The sequence below is a fragment of the Manacus candei genome, unplaced genomic scaffold, assembly GCF_025592945.1.
Source record: "Manacus candei isolate 608988 ecotype Guabito, Panama unplaced genomic scaffold, ASM2559294v1 h1tg000033l, whole genome shotgun sequence".
Lineage (NCBI taxonomy): Eukaryota > Metazoa > Chordata > Aves > Passeriformes > Pipridae > Manacus > Manacus candei.
The window spans coordinates 12,211,209-12,239,170 of record NW_026138081.1 but is presented as its reverse complement, the minus strand read 5'-3'; the positions used below and the strand labels follow the sequence as shown (position 1 = coordinate 12,239,170).

At 42.6% G+C, this 27,962-nt stretch overlaps 1 protein-coding gene across 3 annotated transcripts; it reads left to right on the top strand.

The window, feature by feature from the left end:
- Positions 1-36: 36 nt before the first annotated feature.
- ACCS (1-aminocyclopropane-1-carboxylate synthase homolog (inactive)) lies at positions 37-27,935 on the top strand. Of its 3 annotated transcripts, none has more exons than XM_051791722.1 (15): positions 37-234; positions 14,722-15,335; positions 16,836-16,895; positions 19,553-19,623; positions 20,170-20,239; positions 21,374-21,440; positions 21,893-21,990; positions 22,555-22,632; positions 23,653-23,753; positions 24,456-24,545; positions 25,537-25,582; positions 25,731-25,872; positions 26,463-26,605; positions 26,983-27,136; positions 27,344-27,935. In XM_051791722.1, the coding sequence occupies exons 2-15, from the start codon at positions 14,739-14,741 to the stop codon at positions 27,640-27,642; spliced, it is 2,016 nt and encodes a 671-aa protein (XP_051647682.1). In that variant the 5' UTR covers positions 37-234; positions 14,722-14,738; the 3' UTR covers positions 27,643-27,935. The 3 variants fall into 3 exon arrangements, with proteins under 3 accessions (XP_051647682.1, XP_051647681.1, XP_051647680.1); XM_051791721.1 differs by lacking the exon at positions 37-234 and adding an exon at positions 2,362-2,565; XM_051791720.1 differs by lacking the exon at positions 37-234 and adding an exon at positions 12,486-13,591.
- The last annotated feature ends 27 nt before the right edge of the window (positions 27,936-27,962 follow it).

Sequence of the window (27,962 nt, the reverse complement as noted above, 5' to 3'; positions counted from 1 at the left end):
GAAAGGCATGTGGCTTGTACCTGGGTTTGGAAGAGAGACAGCACTGATCTTGCTCTTGCCACAGTGGCTTGGGGCACAGCAGAGTGCCTGGTGAAACAACACAGCTAAGGTGACTCCTGCTTGCTCACAGATCTTCTGCTTCAAGGCCTTCCACTCCTGGAGACATGTGAGAGACAACGCTGCCTCCAGAGCACCGAGCGACCACTGCCACTTAGCAAAGCCCGCGCATCAAAGGTTGGTAATGCGGATGAAATTTGGAGTCGTTTAAAACTAACTCCTACTGTTAAAGCAGATTAATATTAGCTTAAACAGACTCTAGTACTTTCTGAGAGAGGTATTCTTCTGTCTGCAGACAAAGAAATTCAAAGTATGCTAATGAGGGGAGTTGGTTTGGAAATTTGTGCTGTCTTTCTGACCATAACTATACTGTTATATCTCTCTTTTTGCATATTTGCATGGAGATAGAGTGAATGAAATCCTATCCTTTAGACTCAAGCAGCCTAGGCACAGGCAGAACACACTTCAATGTATGCTGCCTCTGCTTGCCAAAATATTTCTTACCTCCAATTGGAAAAAGGCAAGTTCCCCTGTGGGACAAACAACCTGCTTGAGTCATAACCTCTGGGCCAGCAACATTTAATGACTTTTCTATGAGTTTTTCATCATTCCTAAATAACTGACTCGAAATGTAACTAATTTCCTTCGTAAGTTTTTCTGTAATTTTCGTCACTTCTGAATGAAAGCAGCTTCAGTCAAACTGAAAAACAGGAAAGCAGAGGGAGAAAAGATGGCCATAATATACACATTGCAAAGGGAAAGTTTATGCGTGTCTTCCTTGATAATTACCCTACTCTGTCACAATGGATCCAAAACTGCAGAGGAGAAAGGGTGAAGGGACATGAACTAAATGTGGTCAGTAAATTAACTTTAGGGTAGACTCGAATTTGGGTTCAATTAAAACAAAGTCTCTTAAGGGTGAGGGACATACTCAAGGAACGTACAGTCAGATAACAGGACAAACTGAAAGGCTGAGAAGTTGGGAAGATGATATGAAGACTCTTCTTTGTAAGTCTTTGGCAGTACTGCAGGTAAGATCAAGTTTCCTCTCTCTCCCACCTGTCCTTGATTTATGAAGGATGAAGGCTGCTACTACAGTCTTGGTTATAGACTGAATTCAAATTCAAGCCAAGCAGCTCACATCTTTAATACTGGTGATCTCCATTTCCTTCCATCTGTCAGCTAGGGTTGTGATGGTCCTGGACACAGTCCAGTAGTCTGGAGGGGAGAGTTTGGTGGAACTGGCCTCTGCTCAGTTTCCACTGCACAACTCCCATGGCACAAAAGCAGTTCTCTTTCTGAAGTCTTGCCAGACGCATTGAAGACTTAAACAGTGACTACAAAAATTTATTTAATCTCTTGCAGTCACCCACCAGTTTCAAGCTGTGCCATGATGACAGGTTGCATAGGAAAAGCTTCTTTTGTTGACTGAACATGACATTACCCTTCTGGCTGCACTCAGGGTATGAGTATCCATACTCAGTTCGCTGGCACTGCACTTACCTACTCTTTTAAAAAACAACCTACTAAACCAGAGGAGATTATTTTGCTCCCACCATGCAGCGTATTTGGAAAGTGACCTCAATTTGTCAGCAGCAGGAACTGGCTTTTAGTAGGCTTGAGAGACACACACCTGCAAAAGGTGCTGGGCCTCAACTTGCCAGAGATTTATTAGCTTTGGGAAGAGCAGTCCACAGTATTGCCACAGGCTCTGGAATGAGAATTTGCTGTGACAGTCTCAGATTAGGAGGTGGTCTCTGCAGAAACCCTCATCTTTGCAATTCTGAAGTAAGAGGTTGAAAAACATAGTTAGCATTGACATTCTTCAATGCACCAACATCTGATTATTATTGACGTCTGGAACAGTGAGTAGCTGAATAGCCTGTCACTTGTAGATTTAGAATTATTTTCTTAAATGTTTTTATAACCTTTTATGAAATTCCCTAGAATGAATCACTGTTTAACAACAGCTTAGTAAACATCATACAGTTAAAGTGATTTGAACATAGTACAGTCTGAACTAAGATTGAGTCTTCAAAGAAAAGATTTGCTAGAAGCTGCAAAACAAACTCTGTTCCTTCCCTTAATGCAATAAAACACCTGTCAGCCTCCAAATAATCAGATTTTCAGAAGTTTCTAGCAATAGCTGTGAATTCTGAATGTTCCCTTCCATCCCAGAAGGCATACAGCTGATAATTTATAACCAGGACACATTCTGCTCTTTAAATACTGTAAGAAAGGTACATGACCCTAACCAAGGGCACAAGGACGTGGTTTCTGATTGGGAAAACCTTGTAAGGGGGTGTGTGATTCTCACACGTGCTTTTCTGGGAGCTCCTTGATGCAATCTGAGTCTAATGAACACACCTGACAAAGCAAACAAACACCAGAGAACACTTCCTCAGCCTTTTTCCAGAGTTATAACTGTAGCTGTACCTAGGATCATAGGGCAAAATCTGACTGTCTGTCAATCAGTCCGTCCATTTCTTCTACCAGTGAAGTCCACAGGTAAGAGCAGACTATTCGTATCTTACTCCAACTCTGTTTTGATTCAGCTGTAAGGTATGGAGAAGCATTTTTGTTTGCTTTAGACAATGAGTATAGTAATTTCTGAGGCATTCTAGATATGGATAGATGATACTGTTGTTGTTGTTATGAGGCACTGAACTCTGAGAAGACATGATGGTGCTTCTCCCTACATGTTTTTTTTGACCTGTGCCAAGCCTCTGAATTGCTCCGTGCCTCTTTTTCTTAGACATAAAGTGGGAGCAAGCTGTATGACTGTGCTGTGATGTTACACTCAGAAACTCACATGAGGCACTTGCCTATTCTACAAGAGTAAACAAGACTGGGATGACAAACAGCTGTATTTTTATGAGTAATTATTTTCCTCTGCCAACTTTTTTGGAACTGGACCAGTGCAGTGGACTGACTGTTAGTCAACACACCAATAACTGGCTGGAAAGGGAGAACAGATAGATATTGGGATGGAGGAGCTGCATCTTGAAACAAATCAAATCCAGGCCCAGCAGATCTAAATAGTTTAGTGGCAATCTCCTGGATGTGTCTGCACCCCTCTACTGCATAGTAATGCAGAGAGTGAGAAGAAACAGTGAGGTCTGGCAGAGATAATGGTGTCAAACTCAATGTTGCACGAATATGGTTGTTGTGCTTTGAGGACTGGGTTGTCTCAGGATCAGCATTGGAGGGAATGGGCCTCTGAAAGCTTGGAGCTGGCTTTGTATAGTACCACTCACAAAGCCAGTCCTAGGATTGTTCAGGCACTACTTAGATCCATGTATTTGTGCACACTTGATGAAGTCCAGCACCAAGGGAAGTGGCTAAGACAGCTGTAGAAATATTAGTGAATATTCCAGAGCTATTATGGGAAATGGACGAAATCTCAAAATGTAGGAAAAGAGTGTATGCAGTGATATACTCTTTTAAGAAAGGAGAAAAAGAAGTGAAAAGAACTGGTTAGTAGTCACCCAAGTTTCAATTCCTGGAAAAAGTGGAACAAATGAGCAGTGTATAAGCATATAGAAGATAACAAGGTGGTAAGTCACAGGCACACAGGCCTGTCAAGAAGAAATCCTATCGGAGCCACCTGCCCTCTTCTTTCTGACAGAGGAACCAATCAGGGAAGAAAAAGATGTCCTTTCTTCTGACTTGGGTAAAGTTTTCCATATTCCTTCCCACGACACTCGTAAGGCAGCTACAGACCCACACCCTGTGAAACTCATGTAATATGAGTGCACAGTCCAAGGGGAAGGCTTATTCACTAACAGTCCTTGGAACTTTGTATCAAACACGAGAGAGTAATGAGGGGACTTGTTACTAATGGCTCCATAGTTGCGACAGAGATAATGCTTATCAAATGTCATGACAGTGTCATGCTGACAGTCATGCAAGCACATGGGAGAACAGGGTCAGAATTCAAAGGGAGGACCAAATGAAACAATATTCAATATGGACAGGTACAAAATAAGAATGAATAATCCACTGCACCAATACAAGGTAGGTGACAGCTTGCAGGACAGCAAGGGAATGGAAGGTTTTAGTGGGTTTAAGGGATCACAAAATGAATGTTTCAAATGCCTTGCAACTGTTAAGAGACCAACATTATCCTGGGGCAAACAGACATGAGTATAGACTCTGAAATAGCCTCCTGTCTCTGCATAGCACTGGTGGGGCTTTGGCTTGAGTGTTATGCATAACTATGGATTGAATATTTCACAAAAGCTATAGATTAGTTAAAGAGAGTTGAGACAAGAAAAACAAAAATAATCAGAAATGTAGAGAAGATAGTCACTGCATTTTTTGGATTTGTTGAGAAGGCTATACACTAACCTCTCAGCTTCTTGTGAAAGAAAGCAGAGAGTTTTCTGAGTCAGTGGTAGATAGGATAAGAATGCTCCTTTACAACTTACATTGTAGCAGAAGATATAAGGGTTAGGCTTCAGGAAGCCCTTCTGAGGCCAAGTGAAGTAAAGCACTGAATAAGTTGCTTAGGGGAGCTTGGGAGTCTTTTATGAGAGATTTCAAAAACTTCGCATCTTCCAGGAATTGTCACGGTAGTGCTGCCATGGGTAGAGACGTAAATAACACAAAAACAACAGAGAACCCAGATAGTATAGCTGTGAAAACTAGACAAGCCTTTGGGCAAATAAGTTTCTTTTCCAGTCTCAACCTATTGGTAATCTTGCTGTGGAATAGACAAGACAGTGTCCCTGCCAGTCTGTGCTGAGGGCAAGAGAAATCACTCAGCAAGAAAAGAGGTGCTTGGCAGCGTTTTTAGAAACAGAGGTAGCAGCACCACCTGCACACTTCTATTGACTATTTCTGCCTTATTTTAGTCTCCAAATACTAACGACAGATTGTGCAACTGTTGAAACAAGAGGATCTTCTCAGCTTCAATTTAATGGTCTAGGGGCCACTGGCTTTAAAGTGATTTCAAGTTCTGGTTCTGGAGCCATATGACAAATTGGAAGGATTTCCAATCTTGGAAGATTTTACTTCCATCCCAACCACTTCCATGTTTCTTTTCCTGACCAATTTTTTTCATCCATTCACTACTCTGAAGAGAAAATAGACTCTTAGCAGCACTGGCTAATACAGATACTTACAGGTATCAGAACTTTGTACTAGTCTGACTTCTGTTTATGTCTCCTTTCCAGACAACAATCAATCCAGTGTGGTTATTTTAATTTAAATATTAGCATAAATTTTCTGCTAGCTTTACTTAAAAATTTATTTCAGGAAGCTCAAAAACCTCCCTCTCATTTGCTCACTTGCACAGCCAGACAGTGCCTTCTCTCAGTAAGTTTGCTGTAAAATAGTATTTAATAGTAAAATAGTATTTAAAAAATGGGACTTTATTTTTGGGCCACATCAAGTTCAGATAATGATAGTGTAGCTGGATGCAGCACCAGTTGTACAGCTCAGGCAGCTGACATCACACTGGTCAGCAGGACCAGTGTTGACCCACAGTCTCAGGCTGTTCCCTGAGTATGCTGGTAGTTACATAAGGACAATAAAGTTACCCGGAGAAATTACTGACTTTTTAAGGGCAACAGCACTGGAGCTCTTGCTCCTATTCAGAGATGGGGAGAACGAGGGAAGGAGAACAGAAAGGTCTCCAGCTCTCATGAACTGACTGCAAGAAAAAGCTTAAAAAAAACAAAAATCAACCCAGAATAAAAGAGTATTTATTAGCACTTATTAAGAAAGGATAGACAGCACTGACAACGTGTGAGGGAAACATCCCTTTTTGTGGATTATACTTGGTTCAGGAAAGCAGAAGCTGAGCACAGCTGAACTGTATGGGTATGTTGATGTTGCCTTTGTAGCTCTCTGATCAAGGCAAGCAGTCGTAAGTTTTGTGCCTTCAGCACCAAGGCTACCAGTGTTAGCATCATTTGTGATTCTCAGGCCTGGCAAAGCAGAAAAGAAGGTCGGGATGAGGACGATGATCTGCTGTCAGTGCAATGAGGCTGGAGCAGAATAATTGTGGAGCTCTGGCAGGATTGAGTTGCACTGGTAGAGCCCTGTGAAAACCAAGGACATTCACAGCAGTGGATGTTGCAGGCCAGCATTACAGCTTTAAGGGAAAGTTGTCTTTATGTACACAGTTTCTCAGTGTGTAAAATACTTCATTTATCCTATAATTGCAAAAAACTACACTGACACCATCAACCCTCACTAACATCATCATCCATGTTAAAAAAGACTTATTGTGAACAAACAGGTCATTTGGGGGGACATTAGAAGTATCCTCTTAGTCATACTACAGAAAACAAGATCACTGTTTCAACTCACATAGTTATTTCAGGCAGAAGCAGTGTAAACTCCTCACAACTATAAATTAAAATACAGAAGAATTCTCACCTGTGGTTTTATATAGAAATTGAATTCCAACTGTTTACTCTATCAGATCAAACAGGGAGGTCTCTGTGTCTATCTTTAATATCACATGGCTTTTCTGTTTTAAGGTAAATGTAACAGATCCTGAATATTCCTTACATAAAACTAGAGAGACAAAAAAACCTCATGGCAACTGAAGGGCACAGTCCAACCAGCCACATCAAGAGAAATGGGTTGATACCTCATTTTGTTGTGTCATTACTTGGGGAATTTTATCTCTTTTATTTACCTCAGTGATCTGCAATTGTCAGTTTGAAGGCCACAAAAGGGGCCAAGGGGTTCTTGGCTCAGTGTCTGTGGGTTCTGAAATGACCCACGTTGTTTTCTGGCAGCAGAGAGGGAGAAAATATTTGCAAAGAACTCGCAGACCAGAGTCAGTCCAAGAAGCGGCAATAACCAAAAAAGAAAGAAACCAGACAAATAAAAATGCATGACTAATATAAACAGCATGTCAAAAGGGAAACAACTTCTAGTGCTCATTTCCTAGCTAGAGCCAGTAGCTCTTCTTTTCTTCTACTCTGTGCAACAAGGTTTTTCTTTGCTGTCCTCTTCCAGAGTCGGTGACCATGAAGAATCTGCAAACAGAGATCACTTTATCAGTTGCCACACCATGTCCTTCATGGTAAAGCCTCTCAGGGTTTCTTTCTCTAGGGCAATACAAAAATCTCTGTGTTTAGAAATGGAAGGTTTCAACAGGCCCTGCAAGGAACTTACATGTACATGTGAATCTGCAAGTGCAGAGATGCCTTTGCTTGTCTTGGCCATGAGTGCCTGACAAACCTTAGTGGAGGACATGAAGTACTGCAAGAGCTTTCTCTGCATATAGTATGACACATGTCAGTGTCATATGGAAAGATAAATTTATTTGCCCTAATAGACATACTGGATTTGATTTCTTGCCTGAGGCATCAGCCACTGTTGCTTCACCATGAAGAAGAAAACACACGCCCTGTCACTCCCTAGTTGAACGCAGTGTGCTCATCAGTTTAGCAGAAGTGCAACCTGCTCCTGCCCTGAAATTTGCCACTATTTCATCTGTAACATGAACACTTATTCAGTCACAACTTACAGAAATCATCTTATGGCAGCTAAATCTACAAGAATTTAGATATCTTTGAAGAAGAGAATTGGTCTCTCTTTGGTTTAGTTCTGTTCAGGACTGCAACTGCAGAAGTAGGCTTGGTCATAGGAATCTAGTTCCATTTCTTCTCTTGCATCCCTCTAGCAAATGAATTTAGACACTCAGATTCACTTTACCTCTGTTTGCTATTAGTCACAGGGTTAGCCAGTACTTAAAACACATCCAACTCGAACACCGCTTCCTGCTCCAGGGAACACCTTTAAATAATGGCATGGGATAAGTAAGCAGACCTGGCTCTTATCAAAGTAATTTGCACAGAAAGTGTGAAAAACACAATTTCTTAGTTATTTGTGTAGATGTTACACTTACTGTGAGGGTGGAAAACCCTCAGCATTTCCAGTAGCTCCCTCTGCCCACAGTAGTTTTCACCAAAAACACAATGTGCTGTTTAATCAATTACAAAACTGACACCTGGGGGGGGAGGGGGGGAAAGGAAAAAAAAAAGAAGAATTGGTTTCAGAAAATCTAGGAGTTGAATAGACAAACTCTTATTTTCTTCTGCAGTTTTCCTTGTCCAGCTCCACTTTACAAAAGATTTTTGAAGACTGTCCTACTGCCCTCTGTGGGCTTTATTGTAAAGTACCTTTAAATAACCCTTTGGGCATGTGTTGGGACATGACTCCCTCAGAAACTTTTGCTTCTCTCATGCCCATGTGCTGCAGCTGCTTATTAAAATGATATCTTAATTTAACAAGGCCAACTGTACACCCTCCCACCCCCCACGTGGCTGCCAATGCTTTAAGAAGCCTAAGAGAAGGCATCTGTAGTGGCTGTTTGGTCTTGCTTGTTCTGAAAGCCAGTGAGATATAAACTCATCTCCAAAGAAACATACAGAAATGAAAAAACTACTGATAAGTTGGGAAGGAAGATCCTGATACATATGAGATCCTGCCTTAGTTTTGGTTGAGGTGCTTTGTTTCAGTCATCATTTTGTGGTGTTCAGAGGCTGGGCTGAGAGGTTTTGCCAGAGAATTGAGTGGATAGTAAATATTGTTGATAAGACTATACATTAGAAACTCTTTGTGAAACAGAAATGGTGTTTTCTGGCATTTCTCTACAATGGTCAGTTTTTAAAGAATGTAAAAATAACTGCTGCTTTTTAGCTTCAGCTGCTCCGCGTCCCTTGGTAATCTGGGGAATGAGATGCAGAACAGACAGTGCCTGGGGGTGTTCTTCTGCACCATTACTGTCCAGGGCATTAGCTCAGCTCCAGAGAAGCTACAGAATTAAGAGAGTTTCAATTTGTTCTCATTTGTCCAATAACATGGCTAAATGTCATATTTATTTATAGTATCTACCAAATTAGAGAGATGCAAAATATTTTTTTCTCAATAGTCTATTTGGATTTTAATTTGTAAGCTGCAATTATTGCAATGAATTTTTACCAGTGCCACCTTCAAGGAACTAGACCTGAGTCTGCTCAAGACTCAAGTCAGCACAGAAATGGGCATCAGGGAGTTGTGGTTTTGGTCATGGTGCTTCTGGGCTTTACTTAACTACTGCCAGTAGCCACTACGTCCTAGGGAACTAACCTTCCTCTGATCTACAGCATTGTAAGAGCCAAACCAGTATCCTTCCACGTGCTGGAGGCTGCTGAAAATGGTTGTTTTACTCTGCTGCAGCAGAAACTCCCATTTACACCAAACCATGGAGGACCATGTACTTAACTTCTGGAAAATAGGCCTGTGGGCAACTGTCCCTCCGGTTAAATCTCCTGCTAACACAGTCCCGACTTGGCAGAGTCCCCGCTCGTACGTGTTCCTTCCCACCGGTGACTTTCCACGCACACTCACTGCGCCAGGCGGAGGAAGGTAGCCGGGGCTGGAGCACCCTCTGCAGGGACCTTCCTCCCGTCACGGCACCGGCAGCGGAGCCGCCTGCCAGGGAGGAGGTGTTCAGGGACACCTCCAGCCCACAGCGCTCCTCCGCACTGTCGAGATGGACGGAGCTAAAAGGGCAGAGGGATTGTGCTGTGCGACGCCTCGGCTCAGGGAGTGTCAGCAGTGGGAGCTGCAAAACGCCTGCTCTGCTGGGAGGGGATGCGAAGGACATACTTTGGGAAAGGGGAGCGGCATGATTATGGAGATGCTAACCCAAGTGCTGCTTGGTATGAACCATCCTCTTTGCAGCATGAAGGCATCTATAATTTTAAGGCTTTAGTATTCTTTAAGAAAAACTTCTGTAATTAACAAAATAATTTATTATTACCATCCAACGTTGAACTAAGTTGCAAGGCCTCCATTTGCTTCTGTGAAAGTTTTCCCTACCAAAACCACTGTGATGGTTGTCCTATTTCCCAGCTCAAGGCCTCATACTCAAGCTTCCACTCAGCTTTCAAACGTGCTGGAAATAAAAGGAAATTCTGGCTTCCAGGGATTTAATTTCAGTGCTGCCTGTGACCATACCATTGAGCAAGACTCCAGATTTGACAGACATTTGTTTTGAATATCATTGCTTATGGGCACTGGCAGAGGAGCACTGGCAGAGGAGCACAGTCCCCTGCTCCAATAGCTTGCAATGTGTAGGGCAAACATTGTCTAAGATTTAGCTGATTGTCAACTAGTTGCATCAACCTCTTGTAGTCCTATAATAAACTAAAAGCAACAAAATAGTGAAGCTTAATACCATCTTTTAAAGGTGGTATGTTCAGGATTACACATCACAGCTTGCTAGAAGCAGAATTGTGGTATGTGGTTTGCTTGGGGAAGGAATGCTCTGTAACTGCAGCACTTGGCTGTCATCTGCTGAGATGAAACTGAAGCATTAAATTTGCTGTAAACAAGGAAGGAACTGTATGACAGTATTTGGTTTGCATTCCTGAGCTTGTTGCATGAAAAGCGAAGGTAGAGAAGGGTTTTTTTGTCAAAAGAGTGTTAAAAGAATTAGCCTGTCTTGGATACATCAATATCCACCCTTCAATATGGCACCTATACTTTTGTCACTTCAATAGGTGTACAAAACAGCTCAGAAAATAAAGTCTTTCTTTTTGTTTCTGCAATTCTCAGTGGTTTGCTCTGTGTACATTTCAACAGCATCGCTTCTTGTACTTAGACCTCTTTTCCATTTGAACTGGAAAAGCAGCTCAGAGAACTAGCAGCTCAAACAACTATCTCAGCAGTATAACAGCACATGATATGTTTCTTCTCAATCCGATGCGTGCCTGACCCATGATTGCAAGGGAAGCTCTTAATCTCATTTTAAAAATCAAGGTTCCACTTTCCAAGGCATAACAAGGTGAAAACAACTGAACCATGAACAATAGTTCAAGATTTATTTATTGTTTTATATCATGAATCTAGGTTCCATTCCTTTTAATGTTTAGATTTTGAAATAGTGGCTCTTTCTGAAGCCAGTGCATAAGTTGAGTTACTTTTGAGAATGGTTTACTGCTGTCTGGCTAAGTTATGGCCCTCAAGTATAATAGGCTGCAGCCAAGCTCTCAGGTTTCTTTGAAAAGCTTTTTAAAAAGACTGTTCCATGCTGCCTTTAATCTATTTATATTTACTATTAAAATTCTATCATCAGTGGCTCTATTCATTGTTGCCCTGGTCTTTGTGTGCTATCCCATACAATCAATATAAAAATCCTTATATAATTAAGTCTGTACTTGTAGAACATAGAGTGCCATTCCCATGGAAAAAAAAAAAAAAAACCACAAGAAGAAAGTAAAGGCCCATCTTTCTTATGGACATGTGGAAATACAACGTCTAGCTAAGCAGACCACTGGAAAAAAATCCAAACTACTCTCTGATCATAAATTACTAAGAAAGGTAGTGTCATTTTTAAAGCTGTCTTACCACTTTTCTTTTTAATTTCTCCCCCCATACAGACAAGTATTCGAAGTGTTTCACAAAAAGTAATGAAGATCAAGATCTTTGTTTCCATTTCACAGACTGAGAAATGGAATAATAGTGGCTGTGAATGATTTATTAAAATCCAGAGTGAAGTTAATAAGAGTGGGATAAAAAACCTACAGTGCTGCAATGAAGTAGATCTTTTGATCTAAATGGAAAATTGAGAACTTTGTATGTGCTTCACCACCTATACATTGGCCACAGGTGACACAGGATATGGATACACTGGGTTTCATTCCGGTCTTCTCATAAATTATTGTTTTTATGTTTGTACTTGCTGCCTTAGAGCTCATTCCTTATCCTGCCAGGCTCGAGTCTGGACTGAAATTTCCAAACCGATGGGCAGCGGTGCTGCTAGCTCCGTCCCTGCAGTGTGGCTTGAGGCGTCTTCATGGCTGATGCAGCAAGACAGCTCTGTGAAGTCGAGTTCCGCAATTATAGATCCCTGCAGGGAATTTGAGCTGGTGGTGTAGAGGGAAAGTAAGAAATCCTGCATTCGCTCTCTGCAGTCCGAGGACGGGGGGTACTCGGAAGGATTGGAAACCAGCAGCTGACTGATGGTGGAGTGTAAACACAGGAGCGAACTGGTGTAGTGCCTGGTCCCTCCGGACGGCCAGCCTGGAAGCACAAGTCCTTCACTAGCGTCCAGGGGTCGCAGGCAGTGACCCGTCCCCTTGCCTGTCCCCGAGCCCTGCCCGAGTGCCCGGGCGGGCAGCGGGCACAGCCGCGGGTAGGGGCTGCCGCCGCACCCCCGCAGCTCTCGCCGGCCGGGCCCGCGCCCCCCAACCCCGCCGCCAGTGACCCGGGCCCGGCGGGAGCGGGATCGGCATTCGAGGCTGGAGGGGCCGTGCCCGTCGGCCCCGCTTCCCAGGGCTCCGCCTCGGCGGTGCTGGGGTGACACGGGCGAAGCCGTGCCGGGCCGTGCCTGGCAGCGCCGGGCGGGGCGGGCCGGGGCGGGGCCGGGGCGGGGCGGCCGTGGCGCGCTGTGGCTCGGCACGGCCCGGCACGGGGGGTGCGGCACGGCCCGGCACGGCCCGGCACAGCACGGTGCTGCCTCCCGCCGGGCCGGCCGGGAGCAGGGAGAAAGGGGGGAGAGAGGCAGGGAAGAAAGGAAGGAGGCAGGGACGGAGGGACCCCACGGCGCCGCTCGGAGCCCGGCCCGACCCCGGGAGAGCGACAAGTGCCTGGCACGGGATAAAGTTATCCCGGAATAAGGCTGCACGCATGTGCGTCACCCCGGATGTGAACATGCCGGCCCGGCTCCCCGCTAGCTCGCTCCGCCTGGCTCCAGCGGATGGGCTGAGCCGAGCCGTGTCGAGCCGAGCCGTGCCAAGCCGTGCCCGCGTCCCTGCAGCCCGGTAGGGGCTGGGGGAGGCCGGGCCCCCCGGCGCCCTCGAGGGTCGAGGTGCGAGAGCCCCTCCCGGCGGGGCAGGGGCAGGTGCGCAGCCCGGGCGAGCGGCGGGCGGGCCCCCGGCAGCGATGGATTTTCGGGGGAAGAAGTACGAGCGCGGCAGTAACTGGTCGGACCCCGAGGTGGTGGAGCTGCTGCAGCTCTGGGCCGATGAGTCGGTGCAGATAGAGTTGGAGAGCTGCTTGCGCAACCAGCACGTCTTCAACCGCATCGCCGAGGTGCTGCGGGAGAAGGGCATCCACCGGACGGGCGACCAGTGCCGGGAGAAGATCAAGAAGATGAAGCTGGAGTACCGGCGGATCAAGGACAATAGCAAGGCCCCGCGGGGCGGGCGGACGTGGAAGTTCTACGAGGTGATGGACCGGGTGCTGACCAGCCGACCAGCCCTGGCCTATGGGTCCCTGAGCAGCAGCATGATGGCTCAGCAGGTGTTGCAGGGCAGCATGGTGGAGAGCTACCACCACCAATTCACCTCCTCGGCCCTGCCCTTTGGACACTCCCAGCACCCTGAACTGATGGAAATCAAATGTGAGGAGGTGAACTCTGATGACCACAGCTTGACCCCAGAGCCCCCACAAGCCATGTCTTACCAGCAGGGCTCCCCTGAAGAACAGGAGATGGAGAGAGCCTTCTTGGAGAGGGCCCAAAACGACTCTCCCATCTCCAGGGTGGAGATTCCCATTGAAACCAATGTTTCACCTTCAGGTAGGGATAGCCTTTTAAATTCCAGCATAAGGTTTCTGCCCATTTTCCCAGAAAGAGAGATTTTTTTCCTGGTGCAGAGGTAGACACCTTGTTGTCACACTGACATTCGGATCCTTGTTTTTCCACATCCCAAAAAGCTTTAAAGTAGAAGGCTGGTATCTGCATTCATAGTCTTCTGACCGTTCCTAAAATGTATCTTGCTGCAGGTAAATAAAGTCTGGAATTACTGAGCTAGGCTAAATACTCTGTATGAAATCCAAAGGGCTGGAATGTCAGCCATAAGCTGGGCTAGGCGTTTGTACTGGATTTCTGCATATAGTGCTGACAGTGCTTACCTTACTGAAAAAAAAACCCAATTGCATGCTTTTTGGTATAATTTGAACATAACCAGGGCTGTCTGCAGTCCTCATGCTGAATTGTATCAGGAGACCCTCTTCTGCCATGGTTGCGTTATAAACCTGCAGGTGAAACTTCCCTTGCGTTCTTCTAAAATGTATTCCAGATCTAATATTTTAGGATATTCAACAATGAAGAATACTTGGGAATAAATTGTCTGGCTTTCTAAGCTATTTAGTGGGACTTGTAAAGAAGTCATGGGCAGAAACAGCATATTTGTTTATAGGAGATTAGACTCGTACACTGACAGTAGAGTTGGCCACTGCTTAGCTGTCAGGAAGGGTACAGTCTGGAAATCCTGGGGATTTCAAACCAGTCTAGAACAGGCTGATGGAAGAGCATGACATGTTGGAGAAGAAGAGGGATGATAACCAGTGTGAGATTAATGTCTGAGATCAGGAAGAAATGCTATGTCCTCTTCACTGTGGTGATTGCATAGTTAGTCCAGTGGAGGCAACTGGTGATCGATCATTCAGGTTAATACGGAGGCCGAGTATGGGGCTGGAGCTGGCACCATAGTGGTATGCCCAATGCGTGCTGTTAAAAAACAAACTTCAAAAAAATTTGCAAACCTCAAGATGTACCTGACAGGTTTTACTTTGTTTTTTTTCTGTAAACCCTGTAGTAGATCAAAAGGCATTCCAAGGACGGGCAGGGAAAGGCAGCAAAGCATGTCCGTACCACTTTGTTTGCTGCGCATTTACTTTTTCTTCCTTGCTTTTATGTATTCACAGGTTTCAGTGAGCCCAACATGGCAAACTCATCACGGATCCAGAATGTTGTTCCCAGGCCTGGCTTCTCTGCCTTGCATCGACTGAGAAAAAAGCGGAAAGGCCAGCGTATGAGGGACCCGCTTGATGATCTCTTGTTGAAGACTCTGACATCTCAGCGGGCCATGGAAGAGCGCTTTTTGCAGATGGAGGAACGCCGATTTCAGCGAGATTTGGATGTGGAGGAGCGTCGAATGCAACTGGAGCAGCGACGGTTTGAACTGGAGCGGGAGCATGAGTTTCGCATGTTCAATGTCTTTGCTCAAATGCTCAGCATCCTAAAGCAGAGCCATAGCAGCTCCTCCTCCTCTGTTGCCATGCCTCGGAGCTTGGACTTCAGCCAGGCATTGTCCGAAATGGAGGGAATGGGAGGAGGAGGGGGCAATCTGCAAGAGATGAGGTTTCGTCCACTTACCAAGAGGAGGGTTGACATGCATGGCTTCTGTAACCCCAATGGCTTCCAGAGAAGCCCCTATCTCTCTGCTCGTGGCAACTTTGCCAACATGTTTCAGGGCTCCACTGAGGAAGGGTACAAAGCTTATCATGCTGACAAATATGATGAAGACAAGAACCCCAATGTGAGTGAAAAGCTCAAAGTGTTTTCCTGGTTTTATAGCTAGGAAAAAAAACACTTTCTTAGAGGTTTGCTGACAGATATGCCAGAAGTGTGGGGGTTTTGATGTTTCTAATATAAGGCGGATCAAACTGTTTGTTTGAGGAAAAGAAATTAGAAATAGTTTTGCAGATCATCTAGATATCAAAGATGAATGCTGTGTTCAGCTCAGGTTTGCACACTCTGATTTCTCTATTGGGGTAATAATACCAGTAGAAGACCTTAAAAGATGTAAGAAATCTATAGGAACAGAGCTCATGTTCCTCTTTGCACTTCATCACCTCTATTACCCAATGAACACCATCTCTGATTATCTAATTATATCTGATTATTGCATGTGATGGGTGCAGGAGATACAACTGCTGAGTAGTAGACTTTTTTTTTAATTACTTTTAATAACACTCGGCACTTTTTCTACCTGCTTATGCTTAGCTGTTCAGTTTTAAGTAGCTCATCATAGCCCTCTTGTGGCACAAAGGCTGTATGTTAATACTTCATGGCAAATTATTGCTGAGTAACAAGTATAGTAAATATAGATAATGATTTATATGTGGATTACTTTAAAATAGATCCTTCATTCAGATACTGAACTGCTTGAAACTTTAAAAATATTTTATTATTAGTCCTGACTTAGTCACCCTGTGTTGGGAGGTGAAAACTAGATTTTTAAGCTAGAAAAACGTGGGCAAGTTTTTGTTACAAGGTGTTTTATGAGGCACAAGCTGCCACTTCTACCAACTGCTGTCTATGTAGAAAGCAACTTTTTAAACAAATACTTGAAGTTGGACTTGTACTTTAATAACATTAGAAGCATACAGTTACTTAGATTTTCTTTCACATTTTTAAAATTTATTCACCCAACCTCTTTCAATAATGAAAATGTGCTAGTAGATTTGAACTCTTCAGGAGCTAATGCCATGCTATATATGGCCAAATCGTACATGGAACTGTAGGACCATCTCTCCAGAGGGGAAAATTCAGTGTTATAACCACTTTTCATGACTACATGTTTATGTGGTTTCTAAGCAAATCAGTGGTGTGGAATGGTAAGGTCTGATACACAAATGCTTTTAGGTAAAGAAACGTGTCCAAAACATTGTTTAAAACAGCTGCAGAAGGGTAAACTCCATTTTTTTTTCAAAGTTGTTTTAGGGTTTCTTTTTTTAGTTACATATACCAGTAAGTGAATTCAAGATTAAGTTAAACGTATTTTGTAAAGAAGTATAAACCATTAGTGCATATTCATTTACAGACTGTTTATTAGCTCAGAAGCTGAGTACTTGGGATATATATGGAAACACACACACATAGATGCGTGTCTCGAGTTATATATGGTGAAGTTTATGTGAACTGTGTTTTGATTTTTCCTTGGTAAGCTTTTTGGAAGAAATTTAGTGAAGTGATAGCTAAGGTGATGTACGCAGATTTTATGTGTCTATAAACAATACACTGTTTGTCTTTCTAGGGTATAATAAACTTTGGCACCAGTGAGAATAAACTCTGCTTTGACCTGATGTCTAAGCGGGTAAGTTCTATTCCAAAAAGAAACACTGAATTTACTCTGTAGTTCCTCCTCAATGCTTGCACTTTCCTAGAGTTACTGCTGTTGCTCAGGCTTCTCTGGTAGAGTTTTTCATTGTGAATTTCCTATTTGTTGGAAGTCACTTTTGAATCCATTATGTTATTTTTCCAGGAGGATAAAAACATGAGTGTTTTTCTCTTCCTCTTTATGATGGGTTTCCCTTTGGGGATGTACTTGGTTCAGAAAATGAAACGAAAATAAGATTTATTTTATTTTCCTCTGCTGACAGTTGATGATTTAATACAGGTGCTTTGAAATTAGTTTTGAACTCTATTTAATTTCAAGGATCTTCACATCTGTCCATTATGAGGTCACACAATTTGGATAAATGGTTCTGAACTCACCTGAAATGTGCAAGGGTGGCAGCAGTGAAATCCCTCAAAATCAGACTGGGTCAGCTACTACCTGCTCACTTTGTTCGGTTCCACCAGGCAGAGGAATGAAACACGCAGCACAACTGAAAAAGCAGAAAAAGCCAAAACGAAGGAATTGTAGAGGAATGTTTCTAGATTTCCATTAAAATCACTGCCCAGGTGGCAGCCTTCGAGGTGGGCAGGTGGTACTTTCTCTTGCCAGTAGTTGTCTGTGGGGTGGGAAGGTGACTCAGGGTTGGACGCTCAGTCTCTACATTTTGAAGTTCATGGTTGCTCCCATTCCACCAGTTCCCACCTTCAAAATGTTCCTTGTTTTATTTCTGCCTGCCACTCCATTGACTCGGGGGGGGATGCTACCCCACCACTCCGCCTTCCAGCTAAAAGAACAGGTAAGGCGGAGCTGCTGCCTGAACGAAAATGGTGCCTTCTAGGTTGCATAGGTGGTACCTTCCTTCCTTCACTGTCCTTTCCCCTTTAAACTAACACCAAGCCTGCAGTAAGTAGTGCAGAGCCAGACAGTAGTCAGCTACATCCTAATTAGCCTTTCTATGAAAATGAGTTGAGACTTCAGCTATAGTGTTCAAGCTTGTGGCAACAAGTTGAACAAAGATACTGTTGCCAGCTTCTCAGTCATCGCAGCCTGGCGTTACAGTATGGATTCACTGAATGCAGCACCAGCTGGGATTGTAGGCAAATAATTTTTTGCTGTTTGGGACAATAAATACTTAACTTTGCCACTGAATAATGTATCTGATTTCTGTCTTCAACTTCTGACCCTTACATTAGAGAATATTTTGTGGTGTGTGAGATCTCAGATGGTCTTCCTTTCAGTTAGCCCATCTGGTTTCCTTAGCCCTTAACATGTTTTTTTTAGGAGTTCTCCTCTTATTATTGCATAGTCATTTTTCACCAAGTCTGCTGATACGTTTTGTGTAGCATTCTCTAGATAAGTTTAAGAGAGAGATCTGAGGCACAGTTCTGTGCTGTGTCGGCTCCAAGAACATCTACAGCTCAGTAAAGGAACTTTAATCCTACAATATCAGATTGTAATTCTGCATGGGATAAGGACAATGCCTTTAAACTCCAGAGCTTAGCACCAGATATTAGAACACCTATACAAAATGTTGTGGTTTTGTTATCATGTGTGAAATTTTCACACTGCATGTTGAATTTTCCTCCACCCTTGCACTATCACCTACTTGAGTCCCCCCCCCCCCCGCCTTTACTTTTTTTAATATTAACTCATAGATTTGGTTGCTGTTAAATATTTGGAAGGTACATTGTACAGGATACTTGTTTATTCCCTTTTTGTTTATCTAAAATGTCCTATTCTCTTTATCTGTATCAATGCTTTGCTTTCCTTTGCAACTTCACAGAACTGGATTATGTGAAACCCTGATATTTATAACCTCGAAAATATTTAGGTAAAAGCAGTGTACATACTTTATCTAAATATAAACATTAAAAAGGACTCCACAGTTCAGGTGAATCTGTCTTTGAGAGCAAAATGAACTCCTCATAAGGAAAAAACTACCTGCCCAGGGGAAGAATTATCAAGAAGATAATTTCATTTTTCTTCTGTCTTTTGAAAGCTCACATTATACTTCAACACTTACCAAAACTGATCAGAATTATAGAACTGAAGGAGCTGCAGTAACTTGGAACTGAAACATTAATGAAAGCTATTCATTAAAAAGAAATTAATGAAGAATTAACATATCGAAAGTTTATTGAATAAAATATGTATCTGACTGTGATTCAAATTTCTTTCTAACTCCTTCTAACAGTCTAGACATGAACTTTTACAACTGGGACTTGTCTTTCGAGTTGAAAGCTGTTGTCCTCAGAGCTTGGGCAAAACACTCTTGGGATTTCTTCATTTGCTGCGAAAGTCTTCTGCAGGCATCTCTGTTATGGGCATCATGTGTGTTGCCTGTCCTGTATCCTTTTTTGTAGATCTCTGTGCAGTGAAGTTTTGGCTGCAACAACTTAGCGGAAGCCCATACTTTATATAACCTGAAGTTATCACTGATCGGTTTGCTGGTCCTTTGTTCTCCTACATCCATTAATTTTGATGGTCACTGGCTTTCCCAATCCAGTTTTACAACTGTTGAAGTTGCACGGGTGTGTGTCTATGCAGGTGTGTGCCTGTACGTGGATCCCATCTATCTGCATGTTTCCCTTAGCAGTGAATGTGCTTTTAATGGTTCTTCTCATTGCTTCCAGCTGACGCAGACTGATATGGATCTCATGGAACCTTCACTGCTTCAGTATCCTGACTGGAAGGGACATCTGTTGTAAGTCTTTTCTGTAATGCTTCTCTTTTTGACTACTTGTTTAATAAGCAGAATGGATGAAGACAAAGCACTTATGCTACATTCGCTAGTTAAAACTTTTCTAGGTCATATAATCATCTTTTTCTTTGCAAAACTGTAAATTAGCTGTCCTACCAGCTAATCCAATCAAAAGCTCTTTTATGGAGAGAAAGTGCAAGTTTTCTAAATAAAACACAGTTTTAAAAGCACTGCATACATTAACAAATTGGGTAACTCCAGGCAGTTCTTTGAAATGTAGTGAATGCTTGGGGACAGTAATCCTTCTCTTCTGTGCATGATTGAAGCTCATGAGAAATACCGGCACCATTGTTGACATTATCAACATTATCCGTGACCTCTGCTCTGTGTAAAAATCCTGTCCGTTGCATGGGTCTATCCTGTTTTTTAGCCATTTCCATCACACTTTACTATGCCCTGACTTTATTTTCCTAAGATGTGAACCTATCTTGGAAGCCCAGCCTCTTGGAGAATAAGCTGAATCAATATTTGCTTTTGTGTATTTTTCAGTTTACGTGAGGAAGTGGCTCGATTTTTGACCTATTACTGCAAGGCCCCTGCACCTCTTAAAGCAGAGAATGTAAGTAACCCAGTGTTCATTGCTGTATATTCTAATGTATTGCCATTTGTTGGTAATCAGTTTCAACTTCTGTTTTTTTAAACAAATGATTTGGTAAGAATGCAGCCTTTTATCATGTAAATGAGAGTGATTCTTCATTTCAGTAGCTTTTGATGCACACTTTCATTTCAGTAGCTTTTGATGCACACTTCAGCCAAAACATTTCAGGTCTACTGTATATTTGCCTCATGCTTTTCTTTTGTGTGCCAGTGTCTCCTGCCAGCACTCTCAGTGGGGCTTTATGTTTTCATCTCTTTATTCAGCTCAGGGTCCTACTATGCCTGTATTCCTCACTCAAAGAGTGCCCATTGTTTCAGTTGAGTTTATTTTCATCCCATTCTGCTCTTATACCTCAAGACAAAGATTTGTAATTGAACCAAGAGTTAGTTTTAGCCTGTAAAATAGACCTTTTCAAACTTCATGGCGTTGTTGTAAGGAAGGGATCAAGACCTGAGTCTCTGCAGAACTTGCTGACTTGGGAGAGATACAGGTACCTGTAGGGATCAGGGACTCCCTACAGCATTCAGGGCAACAGGAACTGGTGCAGCCACTGCTTTTCTGGCTGCAGTGATTCGGCAGAATCCCATTCTTCTCGTAAACTGAAGTTACTACTGGTCAGTTTGCCGATCACTGCCTCTCCAAGGCACCTGATTCTTCCTGCTACTTGGAATGAAACTCATGGTACCTGTGAGCTTTTGTCTTCTGGAAGCAGGAGTCAAACCTGCTCGTGTACGAGACCTATTTCCACTTTTGCACAAATTTGTTAGGAGGTCAGAGCTGTTATTACCACAAGGAGACGATATCACATATTAGCTGTTGAGAAGTAGTTTGCCTTCATAGCAGTTCAGAACTGCTCCCCAGTTTTTCCCTATTCTTTTTCTAAATTGCTTGTTAGAATCAATAATGGCATCAGAACAAAGTGTCTCTGAAGCAAAAAACAGGATTAAAGTTATTTCTGGTAGAAGTGGGATTTCAGCAAAAAAATTCTACTAGACAACTGGGGAGAAAATTTATTTCAGTGATATTGTCAGGAATTATTATAGCGTTGTCTTTCTATGTACAGATTTATCACTATCTTCTCTCTTTCTTTTCTAGGTGATTGTTTTAAATGGTTGTGGCTCTTTATTTTCTGCATTAGCTACAGTCCTTTGTGATCCAGGGGGTAAGTGGATGTTTGGAACATGTTTTTGGTTTGGTTTGGGTTTTTGCTGGGAAATAAAATACTGTGTTACTTCGTTTAAATATTGTTTGACAGAAGTGAAGTAGTGGAATTGCCATTTGCCTTCTTCAAAGTTCTTGTTTCCTGCAAGATTGTGCTGTGAAATTCTTCATCTTCATGGTCTGCAGATGTCATGCACTTACACTTGATGTCTGCCCTGTCTGCCTTCACTATGTTTTAGTTTGCTAGACTAAACATGGGCTATACTCATGTTTACCTGGGTTCTTGCAGAAGATTAAAGAATTAATGTAAAAATAAAGTGAAGGCAAAGGCAGTAACACTGCAGTGGTTCCAGAGGGCTCAGTTGTAAAAAAGCTTTCATGTTTAGCTGAAGCACAGTAGGAGAGAGAAGGATTATGACCTGTTGATAACCATTTTTGTTTTCTCTTTTCCAGAAGCTGTTCTGATTGCTACTCCCTTTTATGGTGGTATTACCCAGAGTATCTTCCTCTATGGTAATGTCAAGCTGGTGTATGTCTGTTTAGACAGTAAGGTAAGATCTGAGGAATACCAGCTTCTGTAGTGAAATTGGTACTGGGAAGTGATGAACTTTGGGAACCTCTGGAAGCCGTTCTCAGAACAAGGATACATTGCAACCAGTGGACATTTTCCCAGTTTATTACTAGGAAACTGGGCACATAATTTGCAAGAAAGTAATTTGAGACTGCAAATCTGGATTCCAGTTGTGTCCTTTTCTTGTATCTCACTCCCAATAACAGCCCTTGAAAGGAAAAAAATGACCATTTTGAACCTTGGAGAGAGAAGTGTGTCTGTCCTACTAAAGATGGTCCCAGGTTGGAAGAGCAGATGGAGATCTTGCATTGTTTTAGTTATTCAAAGATAACCAGAGAATTCTGTTTGTGGCCAGCCTATGATGGCCATTTCTTTGATTCTATTTATTTATTCATTATCTCTGTAGTATAAAAGGATAAGAAGATGGTTGCTAGGTCATTATTGTTGGTTTTTTTTTCTTTCAGGAAAGATTTTTCAAGGGATTGGCTGAGGGCAGTCTCTATTGAAATAACTTGGCCTTTTTTATCTCTTTTATGTCTTTCAGATTACTGGAACAAACACTCGGCCTTTTCAGCTCACAGTGGAAAAACTGGAAAAAGCTTTGCAGGATGCCCAGGCAGAGGTGAGTTTAACTGAGGTTCACATTACTACCTCAGTCTACAATATGTTGGAGACATGATGTCCCAGAGATGGCCTAAAGATCAAAGCACTTTCAAAACCTATCACCTGGCTTTCTGTTTGTCCTTGTAGACCTCCTGAGATTAGGTTGCTTGCAAACTCGGGGGCAGTCTTAGGGGGACTCCCTCAGTGTCATGTCTGTCCAATTTTGGTCACAGCAGAAAGGATAAACTAGGAGTACCAGACCATTCACAAAGCACTGGAACCCATTCATATCACTAAAAAAAAAATAAAGTACTTGGGCTTGCACTAAAATTTGGGACTACCCAGGGTTTCACCTTCAAGGCAGGCCAGCTGAGTTACCCCAAAACTGACTGCTCTGTACAGCCACAGCAGTGCAAATGAATCCACTAAGAAGGCTGAGAGTCTTTGCAGAAGAGAGAGAGGTACAAATCTAGACAACAAAATGCAGATGAATATTGCTTTTCTGAAGAGTGAATCTCTAAGTTTTGACATTGTCGTAAGTCCCATAAATGTTTAGCTGCATCTTTGGATCATTACTGGCTCTGACATCTCCAGCCAAGTGTGCTCTAAATGAGTAACTTTGCATCCACATAACTCAAATTCTCATCTTTCTTGCCACATTCGTGGGCAATCTTCAGTAATTTATTACTTCGCAATTACTGATACAGCTCAGAGAAAGTGCTCCCGTGCTGAGAACGTGTGAGAGCATCTTTCTTGTTAATTGGTTGACCAGATGGCAGTGATTGTAGCAACTCCCTCTTTTAAAAATCAGAGATTCATTCTATAATATTTTCCTCAGTTCACTTCGCAAGTGATATAATTATTTTAAAAAATCTTGATTTGTGGCTAAAAGTTTTCTCATACAAATCTAACCTTTGAGGTGAAAAATTATGGTGGAAGCTTAAGGGGAATCTTGTGTCAAGCTCACTGCTCAAGTAGAGGGACTGAAAATTTATCCCATAATGGGGACTCTTAATACTGTGTTATTTGTACTCTGCAGGGTGTCACTGTAAGGGCCTTAATTCTTCTGAATCCCCAAAATCCCCTTGGGGACATCTACTCCTTGTCAGAGCTACGGGATTACCTGGAATTTGCAAAAAGGTATGTCAGTTTGGAAGGCTGAGGCATACTGAGTCAGATAGAGCTTCCAGAACCTGGTGTGCTGCTTGATGTCCCTGAATTGCTGTGAATATCTCTCAAGTCAGGCAAACTGTCTATTCTTCACACACAGTAATGGACTTAAGACAGGAGAGGGGAGCACTGGGAACATGGACCATGCAGTCATCTGGGGTGGTAAAGCAACTTGCATCAAGGAATGCAAGTTTTATTTTTCAGTAATCCTAGCAAACACTGTAGTACTGTACTTCCCTGGTAGAAAGCTGAGTTCTTTTCTTTTTGGTTTCTCTGTATCTGTTAAGACAAAGGAGTATAGGAATATGGGTTCCCAGCTTCATCATGGATCGTAATACTTTCTGAGATTCTGAATCCGTCAGATGCTGAGTGGATGATAATACAACTTTTTCTAGATGGATAGTACATACAGGAATTAATTTTCACTAGTGCGTTGAAAATTATTGGATTTTTGTCTTGTTATATGGTTGCAGTGGGTGACAGTTAAGTGGATATACCTCAAATCACTTCAATGTACATATAATAGACCTGAATTAAGAAAAACTGCTTTACTTTGCAAAATTTGGCATCCCCTCTTCCTTATTTAAAGCAAGTATTTGCAGGCCTGAATTTATCCCTGCTTCTAAATGTGAAGCAGCCTTCTTTAGTAATCTCCATTTTGTCCTTTTGCAGACATGAATTGCATGTGATAGTAGATGAGATCTACATGCTGTCAGTTTTTGATGAATCAGCCACGTTTCACAGTGTCCTAAGCATGGACAGGTAAAATCAGCTCCTACTTCCCTGGCCATCTTCCAGTGACAGTTCAACATGATGCCTTGCTGAGAACTTGTGACTGGAAGTTAAGTCATGAGCAAGCAAATTCTGAATCCGTCTTACACTGATTTCTTTCTTTTTTTTTTCTTTTTTTTGTAATTTCTGAATGGCAAATGCATTTTGTGTGCAATCTAGCAAGTAAAAAATGACAGCTTTCTGTTGTGGTACACTTTTCAAGGTGTGCTTCAATATTTGGTTGTGGCAGTCCCCAAAACTAGAAACAGATGTTTCATTTGTTGAAGATGCTGAGACTTTTCTTCCTACCTAAACACCTCTTTACCACATTTCTGTTGATGCCTGGAAAAACTTTCTTTTGGTGTTTACTTCCTTTTTTTTAATAGAGTAGTCACAGATCACAGTCTGGTATTACAGACTTGATAAAGGCTTTTATTAAGTATTTTTTAATGAGATGAAAAACTTTTCAAATCTTTTTAAAATATGGTGGGAGGGGTTGTTGTGGAGGTGGGCTTTTTGTTTGTTTGTTTGTTAAATTTCTAGTCTTTACCAGTGGTGCTATATTTCTTTTTGTGCACAGCTGCAAGGAAATAAAATATTCTTTGTTAGGTGTTAGCACAGTGTTGCTAGGATTGATCTAAAAGAAAATGACTTTTGATTCTTGGAATATGCATTGGCACAGGCCTGATTTCTAGCATTATATGTACAAGCTTCATATGTTCAGGAAATCTGTGTATAAAATGTAGCACTGATATGCATCTGTATATCTGAAATATTTAAAAATTCTGTCTAAAACTACTTTCAGGGAGTTCCTAGCTTCTAAAGTTATTTGCATTTGAATTTTCCCTACTTGACTAATGTTCCTGGTGCACTATCTATCACTGTGTAATGCTGCCTCTCTGTTTCTGCAATGCTGCACTGGTGATCCAAAAGCTTCAGCACCTATGACACTAACTGCCCATCTACATCCTTCTACATACAGATTGCCTGATCCACAGCGGACTCATGTGATGTGGGGAATAACCAAGGTGAGTGCTGGTTGCTATTGTGCTGTGGCTTTGTGGCTGGTGGGGTTGGTCTGGGGTCCTCAGGTTCTCATGCTGAAAAGAGCAAGGTAGTAGTAATAGGACCCCAGCCTTCCTGTTTAATAAAGTAGTCTCTCTGCATCTTCTCCAGGATTTTGCTGTTTCTGGGATTCGTTTTGGTACTTTATATACAGAGAACCAAGACGTTGCTAACGCAGTGGCTTCTTTGTGTTATTTCCATGGGGTTTGTGGACCTATCCAGCACAAGGTTGCGCAGCTGCTTAAAGACAGAGGTGAGTCAGTAGGTCCATGTAAAATCCTCTGCCATTCTGTGTGTCTTGGTACCCGAAGGATCCCCTCCCCTCACTTTCTTAAGTAGTCTCCTGTTTGTACAGCTTAACTGACAGTCTTCTGTTACCCTGAAACTGCCCATGCAACACAAGGCTGCCAGCTCTACATAAAAGGATCATTTCTGCAGAGCTTCTGATCAGCAGAATTAGAGGAGCAACTTGGAAGAAGTGTGGTAGCTATTTGTACAGAAATAGCCAGTGTTGTGTCGAACCACACCTTGTGGGACAAGGGAAATGGAAGTTGATTTCTAACTCCACCCAGGATGGAATGCTAACAGTCTACAACAACTGAGAGCTATGAATGTAGGGAAACTTCCTTAGGAAGGTCAAGAAGATACTCTTCTGCACAGACATGAAACTGCTAAGTAGTTCTTGCCTGTCTTTTTGCTATTTGAGTAAACAGAAAACAAAAGAAGGAGGTGAAGGGAAAAAGAGGTGAAATGGAAAAAGACACGGAGTGTTTTGGAAACTTGAACAGATCAGAATACTTTCTCAGTTTGCAATTCTTTTCTTTATCTTCTCCTTCTGGTCAGACTGGATCAACCAGGTGTACCTGAGGGCCAACCATGCCCGCCTAAAAGCTGCCCATACGTATGTGACAGATGAGCTGAAGACACTTGGGGTTCCTTTTCTCAACCGCAATGCAGGCTTCTTTGTCTGGATTGATTTCCGAAAGGTTGGTAGTCTTAGAAAATGAGGCTTCTCCTGGGATGAGGGCAGGTACATAGTGCAACTGTGTCTGGGGGAAAGGTTAATATTGTGATAAGCATTTTGTTTTAACGAATCTGTTGTCTAATGAGGGAAGGACTGTCAGGTGTTTCAGTCTGTTCTTTTCCTTTCGTCTATCTGTGAACTTCCCTCCTTGCAGGAATCTTACTACTCTCAAGCTACTTTCCTCCCCATTTCTTCCTTTATATCACAACTGCTGTACTTCAGAGGTAAAAGGTGTCTCCCTTGGCCTTTGCAGACCTCATGGGAATCACAAATTCATGAGGATCTCAGTGATCTAGTCTATATGTTACTAACATCTGGCCCTTCTGATGACTCTTCTAGTACCTTAAGACAGGCACATTTGAGGAGGAGTTGCTACTCTGGAAGCGTTTTCTGGATAATAAGGTCCTCCTGTCCTGCGGAAAAGCCTTTGAATGCAGTGAACCTGGATGGTTCCGCATCATCTTTGCTGACAAGACCCACCGACTACAGTTAGGCAAGTAATATTTTCTTCTCTTTTTTCTCTCATCAGAATTTCTGTGGCACTGTTCCCTTCTCTCCTTAATCCTAAGCCTATTACTATCCTCTTGTCTTCTCTGTTTGTCTTTCCTTTCTCCATCCTCCTTCTCTGGATCTGATGGATCTGGGGGCACTTGTGGCTCAAATTAATCTACTAGTGTTTCTCCTCCTTATACCACTGCAGGTATGCAACGGATACGCAAGGTTTTGGAAGAGCGGGAGCAGGAGATACTGGCAGAGGAGAAGGAGCAGCCCTGTCAGTCAGATCAGGATGGCAAAGCAGATAGCACAGATGAAGTCATTTTTGTATCCCGCCACCAGGAGCCTACCTGCGCCAGCAACTCCAACCTTGGTGACCTCATTGGCCTCCTGCAGCAACAGATGCGTTCTTCTGACTGGCTACAGAAAAATACAGCCGAGCAGTTTGCACAGGAAAAGCCAGAGATCTATGATGTGTTCAGCAAACTGGTGGGGAAGCAGTAGCGGTCCGTGTTTCTTCAGGGCTGTTCCTGAGCAGTGACTGACCCTGGGCCCCTTACAGCTCAGGAGTGACTCCCAGCAAATAATATATTTTCTGTATAGCAAGAAAATTACTTTGTAAACCCCCTTCTCTTCCCTCTGTTTGAGATCTCTAATTTGTACTATATAGGTGTATTCCTTGGATTGGGGTGAGGGTAGGGAATGGGGAGGTCTTGTTTGTCTGCTGCTCCCTGTCCTGCAGCATCATTGTATTTTGTATTTCATTTCTAATGAATATGCTCTTAACTCTCTTATAAGGTTCTGTGGCGTTATTTTTTATTCTT